Here is a 10235-nt window from a genome sequence, read left to right on the forward strand (position 1 = left end):
GCTGGCCGGATCCAGAGGCAGAGCCAGGCCCAGGAGGACTGTGCCAGCCTTGTCTGAGGGATGCTGATGCTCAAGATCCACTAATGGCTTTTAATGGGGAGAAACATCAGACTGGCGTTTTAGAAAACCACCCTCTTATACACTTCTGCTATGGCTTTGAACTGGAAGGAGGCAAGGCAAGGCTGGGAGACTTTTGGAGCTGCCTGGTGAGATACAGTTGAACCAGAACAGCAGCAAATGAGGAGATGGATTCCCAAGGGATTCAAAAGATGCCAAGTCCAGGGGTTAGTAGCTTTGCCATGTGACTTTCTTTGACCAATGAGATGTTCACAGGGCTTAATCAGGGCTTTTAAAAAAAACTGGTTGCCTTTTTACTTCTGAAAATAATCTAAATAATTTTAATATCAAAAATATCTTGAATGGGGGCTGGCAATATAGCTCAGTTGATAAGGTACTTGCCTAGCATACAGGAAGCCATGGGTTTAATTCCCATTGTAGCACTCTGCACTGGGCAGTGACACTTGCCTGCAGTCCCAGCACTTGGTAGGGAGTGACAAGAGGACCAGAAGTTCAAGGTTATCTTTAGTTACACAGTGAATTCAGGAGCCAGACTAGGATAAACATCAGACCCGACCAAACACAAAACTCTTTAAGGAACAAGTAGTAAATTTTCGTATTTATGAGGTATAGTGTGGCATTTCCATGTATGTACACAATGCATAATCAGATCAGGGTGATTGGCGCTATAACCTGAAACATGAGTCCTTTATTGAGAGCACTCAAAGTCCTCCCAACTTGCTATTTTGAGATGCACAATGAATTGCAATCAACCATAACTAACCTAGTGTACTACAGAACCTTAGAAGTTATCCCTTATCTCCAGCTGTACCCTGGACCATTAACAGTGACCTCCTCCCTTCTTTCTTTCTCTTGACCAGAGCAAAAAACACGTGTGTGGTTGGGCTGGCTTGCTCTCGGGCTTATGACTTACCACTTACCTCGAGTGCTAGTCTACTGGGCCCAGGAGGAAGATGAGAAACTGATGGAGCACAGTCACCCCAGTTTAACCTCCCCAGCTGAGCACAGGACAGAGCCTTGGATGACTCACGGCCTCATGACTTAAGCCAGCTGAGATCTTCTGACCCACAGATGCCTCAGTTACAATAGGAAATGACGGGTGTCTTAGGACATGGTTTGCAGATGCTATACTTGGTGGCATTTGCTACTGATTGAGAACTACTGTCATCCTTGTGCTGAATGCAGCCTTGTATTCACACTGTGGGGTGTCAGTGAATCTGACACAGTAGCCATTAATCAGGAAGGGTCAAAGGAGAGAAACTGGTTTGGGGAAAGACACTGAGTTTGACTTAGGAAGGAGCTTGAGGTACCCACAGGGAACAGGAGGAGGTGTTCAGGAAAGAGAAGGAATCTAGCTGTATTACAGAAGGAAGAGGTCTAAGCTGTGTCAACCAAGTGGACAAGGTCTTAGAACTGAAAATTATCAGTGGAATTTATCAAAACAATCAGCATCGGAGGGGTGGGGTGCTATGGAAATTCAGAGAAGGAAGAGGATTTGTGCCTGGGGAGAGGAGAGATTTGTTCTAAAGATCATCAAGACATTGGGTTTGTGTTTGTAGGGATGAGAGAAGGTATACCAAACAGAATAAACAAGGCCTAGGCCGGGAGGCCTGGCTAGTGAGAATTAAGGTGGAAGAGATATGTTGGGGCCTTGAATGGCAGGCCAAGGATGCTCTCATGTTTCATTAGGAAGGGGGAGCGTACATGCTTCTGAGTGACGAAGGGGCAGGAGGCACACAGGTCTATGCAGGAGGCTGAGTCTGCAGTGGGGATTCAGAGCTGGCTCTGCTCTAAGCTCTTCTGTTTACAGCCTGGGCAGATGATATTCTCTCCCAGTCTCACGTATAAAACAGGAGTGAAGTGCCCTCTCTCCCCTCTTTTCTCCCCTTCCTCCTCTCCTTCCCCTCTCCCACCCTTTCTCAGATCTTTTGCAGCTCAGGCTGAACAGGAACAGGAACTCACTATGACCTCGAACTTCTTCTGTTCCTCCTGCCTCTACTCCTCAGGTGTTGGGAGTATTGTCGTGTATGGCCATGCCTGGTTTACACAGGGCTGGGGGAACCGAGTGCAGGACCTCTGAACGGTAGGCAAACCAGCCCCCCCTTTTAAATTGTGTTGACAAAGGGTCTTGCTATGTCTTTCTGGCTGTCCAGAACTAGCAATCTTCACGCCTTAGCCTTCTGAGAGCTAGGATTACAGGCACATACTGCCACACTTGGCTTCATATGAGTTTTAAGTAAGAGCAAGTTTTTAAAAATGTGATTAAGGCACAAGGGTGGGTAAGTATTATTGCAATGAGGCCTGTGTAGCTAAAAGATGGTGTTAGGATTCTCTGTCAGGTAGGCAGACTGCAGATGCCACCTTGGTAACCTATGTCCCTTGTCCTGCCTGGGAGAGAGGGTTAGCAGATGTCAAGCTGGATGCCCACTGGTAGCTGACAAAAGTTCTCATTCTTGATAAACAGTGAGTTCTCCCACACTGCCCTCTTCATAAACAAGATGTGTTGTTTAGACTCTTACAGAGGAGAGGCCTGGGGCAATAGCTGGGTAACAGGACTGTAAAATTGCCACTCTCAGGGAGTTCACTCAAGAAGTCAGAGAGCTTGTTGTTCACAAGGGTTCATGCATCAAAAAGTAAATAGACTGGCTTCTGATAATGGTCCTCATGAGTGGTCCAGACCCTCTAAGACAGAGCACTAGAAGAAAGTCAGAGGCCTAGGAGCCAGACAGGGCTTTAGGGAAGCATGATGGGAGGAAGCCAGACCTTGAAGACTGGCAGTGAGGTTTGAGAGAGGAGGAGGGAAAATGGGTGAGCCAAGCCCCATCTACTGTAGCAGTTAAAAATAAAACATGACCACAATGATATCATATTTAGGTGTCTAGTTTAGGATGGACATTACAGAGAAAACAAAACCCAAATGTTAATAGTGATACAAAGAAACTGGAATCTGTACATGTTTTGCTGAAGATGTAAAATGTATAAAGCAGTACCACAGTTCTTGATATTTTTTTACATGTGTATTGTGTGTATGTGGACCACATGTGTGCCTAGTACCCACGAAGGCCATAGAAGAGTTTCAGACTCCCTGGAACTGTAGTCACACATAGTTGACAGCCACCATGTGGGTGCTGGGGATTGAACCTGGGTCCTCTGGAAGTGTTCTTAACCACTAAGACATCTTTCCAACCCATGCAGCAGTTCTTCAGAAAGGCCACTATACATTACCATGTGGCCTAATGATTCCATTTCTAGGTATAGACCCAAAAGAGCTGGAAGCAGGTCTTGAATAGATGCTTGTTCATGCGTGTGTAACAGCACTGCTCAAACACGGAAGCCATTCGGGCGTCTATGAACAGTGGAGAAACGGGATGTCCCATCCAGTAGAATTCCTTCTATCTTTCAAAAGAAGGGGTTTTGTTCCAATACAGGCTACAACCTGAGTAAACCTGGAGGACATTACGTTAATCAATAAGTCAGCCACAAGAGAAAACTTATGAAAATCGTTGAATCTATAGAGGCTGAAATAATGGCCGCCAGGGCGGGAGGAAGGGAGGATTGGCATTTAACAACAGTCTTCTTCTCTCTTTTGAGACAAGGTCCAGTGTAGCTCAGGCTATCCCTTGAATTTTCTATGTAGCTGAGGATGACCTAATCCTTCTACCTCTAATTCTTTGGGGTTACGGGTATATACCACCACACCCAGTTTTCATGGTGTTAGGCAGACTCTACCAAGTAAGTAGCATCCCAGCCCTGGTACAGAGATTCTTTTTGGGATGTTAGGAAGGTTCTGGAAATCATGGCAACGATGATTGTACAACATTGTGAATGTTCTTAATGCTATTTCTTCATACACTTAAGAACTATAAAAGTGGTGATATGTGGCTATGATGATATTATATATACATAAATATGAGAGAGAAATATATGAGATACTCAAAGATTGCTAAAATAGTGTTGTGTATGAGAGAGAGAGACTGCTTAAATCTCAGAATCTGAGTGATCTGGAACTGTTGTAGAAGAAGCAGGGAGAGAAACAGGGTCCCTGATGGGTCTGGTGAGAAAGGGAGACACCTGTGAGTCGAGGCGGCTAGGCAGCTGACTCTTCAACTAACTTCAGGCAGCCATTAATGTTACAGAGTTCAGTAGACATCTCCACATAGTATTTGAGTAGGGTTGCTCAGAGCAAGGATTGGTTTAGGCTTTCTTCCTGTCTTTGCCCAGGCCCCTCTGGCTAAGGGACAGCGGGGAACTAAGGTGATGCGGCAGGGTAGAAGGTTGGGACTGTGATTAGTACCAAAGAGGACGGAGAAAGGAGAAGCAAATTTGAAATCCCCTGCAGCCTGGCCACCACAGAGATGGGGAGCAGGAGGCAGAGAAAGGTCCAAGGCGGTTCCCCTCATGTGTCTCCCTGTATCCCCGCCAGGAAGCCCAAGTTGTCACCATGGCTTCTGCCGAGCCCCTGACAGCGCTGTCCCGCTGGTACCTGTATGCCATCCACGGCTACTTCTGCGAGGTGATGTTCACAGCGGCCTGGGAGTTTGTGGTGAATTTTAACTGGAAGTTCCCGGGGGTCACGAGCGTGTGGGCCCTCTTCATCTATGGCACCTCAATCCTGATTGTGGAGCGCATGTACCTGCGCCTGCGGGGCCGCTGTCCTCTGCTGGTGCGCTGCCTCATTTACACACTCTGGACCTACCTGTGGGAGTTCACCACCGGCTTCATTCTGCGCCAGTTCAACGCCTGTCCCTGGGACTACTCCCAGTTCGACTTTGACTTCATGGGTCTCATCACCCTGGAGTACGCTGTGCCCTGGTTCTGTGGGGCCCTCATCATGGAGCAGTTTATCATCCGCAACACCCTCCGCCTACGCTTCGACAAGGACGCAGAGCCCGGGGAGCCCGCCAGTCCGCCAGCCCTGGCCAATGGCCACGTCAAGACCGACTAAATCAGAAGACTAATGTGGGGACCTAAGGTCTCTCCTAGGAACTCAAGGACAGAGAGGCCAAGCTGGCGGGGTTACCCCTTGGTTCAGCACAAGCCCTGCACCCCGCTGGGTCTTAGCCCAGCAGGGCAATCACAACCACATATGGTGGGCAGCGGGATGGTATTGGGAAGTTGAGTATCCAGACAACAGAAGGACACTGGGACTGGTCCATGGCTCTCTACCCATCCTGGGGGCTGGGGCCTGGACAATGAACAGTAGGACTTCATGGATTACTTTAGAAGCAGCAGGCCGGTCCTGGTGGAAGGACACAGACTCTGGGGCCACAGGTGGGAAGCTGATGTTGGGGCCACCACCCCACCTGCCCCCTGGCTTCAGCTGGGCTTTGGCTGGTCCCATTAGGCAATATTCAGGTGCTTGCTTGCAACCAATACCTCCCCAGGGGCCTCTGAGCTGCAGCCTGGGAGGGGCCCAGAGGCCAGCAGGCTGCTTGGTGGCATGGCTCTTGTGCAAGGGCTGGGAAAACTTCCTTTGGCCCCTCTCCCTCCCCCAAGGCCCCACGCTGTTCCCTTGGCCTTCTGGGGGCCCCTGTGGTGCTGGATTCCCACCAACCTTGGGCTTTTGGAGGTTTCAATCCCGCGTGTTCGGTGGCGTTTCCCCTTTCTCTTACGTTCAAGACATTTACTAGCAGGCAGCCCTCTTCTCTGTGACAGTCATCATATCCCCCCCCCTCCCTACAGAGCACAGCAGTGGCCAGCAGCACAGCTCTAAAATGAACCCCACCTGCCTTCCTGCAGCCTTCCCTCCACCTTCATCTGGGGGCTGGGGACAGCCTGGTGCCCCCTTCCTGCAGAGGTCCCACTGAAAATGCATAGTATTCCCTCAATGTACATCTGGGCCGAGAGGTGCTCTGTGGATTCACAGTGTGTGTGGGGGGGGCCAGAGTTCTAGGTCCTATTTTCCCATACTGGTTTATTTATAAGCCAGTTAGTCAATAGAGGAGCAGGTATCTAGTTGGAGACTCACAGGGAACATTACAGATGTGGAAGACCATGGAAGGCTCTTTGGAGCCCCTTTTCTGGAAAAAGATGAGTTCTACCATAACCTCAGCTCAGCCCCTAACCTCTGGGCTACTTCTCCAACTCCTGGCCAGCTGCCCCTTTGAGCTTGTTCCTCAAACAGCGTTACCCCTGCTACACTCATGGGTATTGTCAGCTTGGTCGTCTTTCTCCCGTGATGGGTCCATTGCTGGCAGTGGACATGAAATCCTTACTCCAGCCCCTTCTGATTTTGTCCTCCACTCTCTGAAAGAATGCTGGTCCATCGAAGGGTGTCCATCCCACGTTGCAGTCTCCTCTTGGCCACCCTGAGGACTCTGAGGTGGAAGTCAGTCTTTTCATTCCTATAAATCATTTTAGAAGTGACAGTGCCACCTGAGGAGAGGGTTTCTGAAGTATGCAGACAGCCCCAGGGCAGGGCCAGCAGCAGGAGTGTCCTGGGCTGGGAGAAAGTCTTCTCTGTCCAGGACAGAATGCAGTGTTTCCCTGGGTCGGCATCTCATCACCAAACACCATTCTGTGTGGGGAGGGGGAGGAGCACCTTTTGGTTTTGTTGTAGCCCTGATTCCAGGGCTTTGTGGGTTGCAGGGATTCAGGGTTCCAAAGGGAGTGGTTGCTTTCTGTCTACACATGGAGAGAATTCCTTATTTTGTAGGTCCCTTCCTCCAGTTCCATGTTATCTCAACCCCCTGAATCCCCATGCCTCTGCAGGCCACCTCACATCTGAATCCAGTGGCTTGCTGAGGTGTCCCAGCATCAAGACTCCAATTCTCCATCAGAGAAAGCCATTGGGTAGCCCCCACTCTCAGCACTCCGGATGCTGCCTTGTAGCATTCCCTGGCACCATTTTTTCTCAAGACCCTTTATCCCCATGTCAGGAAGGCTTCATGGAGTGAATCTGCTTGCCTGGCAATACTCAGCACAGTGATCTGCTTATGTGGGTCCCCTGTTCTCCTTTGGCACTCATAGGCACAGAACCCCAGCCAGGGGAGGCTACACTGTAAGGCCTGGCCACAGACCTGCAGGCTCAGATCTCACTAAATAGCCCAGACTTCAGCTCTTACTTTATTGACTATCTCCAGGGCCCCAACCCTTTCGTGCACAGGGTCACAAAGGTTGGGGTGAACATCGGGGAGTCTGCTGGCTGTTTAGGGAACCTCTGATGTTCTGGGCCCAAGGCAGCCATCTCAGAGTTGCAGATAGTATGCTGCCCTGCATGGTTGAGTTGCTTTGGATGTCTGCTAGGCTTCCAGTATGCCCTGTCCCCTCCTCATGCCAGAGAGTCACAATGGTCTGTGCTTATTTACAGCAATAATTCATAGGGAGTGTCTGTGAGTCCCTTTTGTCCTGGTCCCTCACTCTTCATGGATCTCTCAGGAGGCTGCTGAGTGGGTCAACCCATGTGAGCATCTATTTCTGAAGCTCTGGGCTGTGCAGAGTGTTGCTGCAGGAGGCAGGTGAGAGGCCTAGCCATGAACTGTGAGTAAGGCGAGGGAAGCACCTTCCACCCTGAGGCTGCCCATACCTGGACGAGCTATAGGCCCCAGCTTTGGAACAGGGCCTTTGAAGTAGATAGGACTGTCCTCCAACTGGACAGCTCTCAGAGAGAAAGGCACATGACTGACTTGTGAGCCCGTTGCCTGCTATGTCTCTGTTTGTCTGTCTCTTCCTTTTCATAATTGTGCACATAAAATATACTGGTGTTTGTGTTCCTGGACTGTCTGTGACTCATCTGTTCCACGCTGGGGCCCGATTCCCAGGAACTACTGGAGGTTGGGCCCTGCACGCTTGGCATTATCTACATCACATCTTCCTGACCAGGATGGCTGGTGGTGAGGAGGGTGTGGCCCTGCTGTCAGCCCTGATCTTCTCTAGTATCCTGAATCCACCCCAATGCTCCCTAGCTCTTGCAGTCCCAGGCCAAAGGTAGATACCGAGTCCCAGCAGCATCCGGGTTGCTGCCACCTGTCCGTGAGAAGAGCAGCTCTTAAACATACTGGCCATAACCTGGCATGTCCCGTAATTAGAGAAGGCTTGAGGGTACTCCAAGAAAGGTTAAAAGGCCAGAACCCTTTGCACAACATGAAAACAATACTTGAACAAACAGCTGCTTGCTTCACCCTCGAGATGCTATGTGCCCTGAGACGGGTCGTTGGCAGAAGTAATCCTTTCCTACTTTGAGGACCTTGGCTCTGTCTGGCTCTGTTGCTGTATACCGTACCTCTGACTACTTTCCTCATTCCGGGAAGGAAATAGAGGGGTCTGAAGTCACTCAGACCTGGTCTACAGCTCGAGTTCCAGGAAAGCCAGGGCTACATAGATCCTGTCTCAAAAACAAAGTTGTCCAGTCTGGTCTGCTACACTCAAATGGCTTGGCCCCTGAGCCGTAGCCAGGTTACAGAGCATGGATGGCAGTGTGTTTAAGTCCCTGGCAAGGCCTCGCTCTTACCATACACACATACTCATTCACTTGAACGTTTTTATTTCTTTGAGAATTCATCTCCTTATAAAATTGAGCCAGTATGAAGTATCCTAACAGTCATTTGCATGTTAGTCTAAACAAATCTATAAGGTAGCTCATTTAGAGTAAGATCTTATTGAAAGAGGCAAACAATGAAAGTCTTAATGGAACCTTAGAAACAAAGGCAGGACCTGCACTGTGAGGACCTAAGTCTTATTCTTAGGGAGGAGCTCAATGACTGGCCTTTTTCCTGTCATCCCTCCATGCATGTGTGTGCAGGTATAGGGAGGCCGGAGGACAACCTCAGGTGTCTCCTTTGAGACAGGGTCTTTTGTTGTCCTGGAACTCAGTGATTAGGCTGGACAGGCTGGCCAGCCATCCCAGGAACCCTCCTGTTTCTGCCTCGCTAGTCCTGGGACTACAAGAGGTGCATCACTATGCCAAGCCAAGCGTTTTTATATTGATTCAGGTGGCTTCTTTTCTTGACACTTTACCCTCCCCCTTCCTCTTCCCCTCCCCAACCCAATCCAAAGGGTAAAGACTCGGTGTTCAAACCGGGAGATGGTGGTGCACACCTTTAATCCCAGCACTCAGGAGGCAGAGGCAGCAGATCACTGCGAGTCCCAACCCAGCCTGGTCTAAAGAGTGAGTCCCAGGACAGGCTCCAAAGCTACACAGAGAAACCCTGTCTCGAAAACCAAGCAAACAGACAAAAGACAGTGTCCATATAAATGTCCTACCAGAGGTCATTCCGAGCTCTGCATTTTATTAAACCTTCCCAGACTTTGCAAAGCCTAATGTTTGACTACAGCAAAGACTATTTGAACTTGAGCTTTTCTTCCCGGAGCAGGTTTCTCAGTGTGTGCTTCTGACCTGTGTGCTGGCACAAACAAAAGACAGATGAGTTCCTTTCTTGTGAAGGTGATAAGGGAAGACGGAACCACTGCTCAAAGGTTAGAGGAACAGGGTCTCATTTAACGGCAGCTGTGGCTCCTTGTGGCTCCTGTGGCACTCCAGCCAGGCACCAAGTGCCCACACACATTTCATTTTCTTCCATTTCAGATGGGTACCATCATGTCCTGTTTTACACAGGAGAACTGTTGGCATCCAGTCTACCAACTTGGATTTGACACATTTTGTGTTGTTGTTTAATTTTTTGTTTGTTTGTGAAGACAGGCTCTCTCTCTGTATAGTCCTGGATTTCTGGGATCTTGCCATGTAGACCAGGCTAGCCTAAAACTCACAGATATCCACCTGCCTCTACCATCCAAGTGCTAGGATTAAAGCTGTGCACCACCTTGCCTGGCCTGGATTCACCCACCACATTTCTTTCCAGCCCCCTCACCCCTTTTTCTGAGACATCATTTCATTATAATGCCCACATTGGCCTAAACTCCTGGGCCCAACCATCCCTGTCTCAGCTGATGACAGACACATGGCAAGGCTTTGTGGCTCTTGTTTTGACAGAACATCTTTCAAGGAGGATTTATGAGGAGTCAGGTGCCCTTTGGTACTGAGAACTTTCTGGATGCCTTGGGATCATCTCCTGTGAATTCTATTTACAAAGCTAAATGGAAATACTTGTGAGTGGCAGGATGGGGCCTCGGGGGCTATAATGTAGGCAGTATGGAATGCAATCATAGCCAAGACGAGACAACTGGCCAAAGACCCCTCCTAGTGGAGGAGGTTGTGAAAT

General features: G+C 49.4%; 1 protein-coding gene across 8 annotated transcripts in view; it reads left to right on the forward strand.

Moving 5' to 3' along the window:
- Tmem229b (transmembrane protein 229B) overlaps positions 1-7790 on the forward strand; it is a 40608-nt gene extending 32818 nt beyond the window's left edge. For all 8 annotated transcript variants that reach the window (XM_013115419.3, XM_040742850.1, XM_013115418.3 and 5 more), the window contains one exon: positions 4502-7790. In XM_013115419.3, coding sequence (XP_012970873.1) covers positions 4520-5023 — 504 coding nt within the window. In that variant the 5' untranslated portion in view covers positions 4502-4519 and the 3' untranslated portion in view covers positions 5024-7790. The remainder of the gene's footprint in view (positions 1-4501) is intronic.
- The last annotated feature ends 2445 nt before the right edge of the window (positions 7791-10235 follow it).

This window comes from Mesocricetus auratus, unplaced genomic scaffold (assembly GCF_017639785.1).
Source record: "Mesocricetus auratus isolate SY011 unplaced genomic scaffold, BCM_Maur_2.0 Super-Scaffold_15014, whole genome shotgun sequence".
In the NCBI taxonomy this organism is placed as follows: Eukaryota; Metazoa; Chordata; class Mammalia; order Rodentia; family Cricetidae; genus Mesocricetus; species Mesocricetus auratus.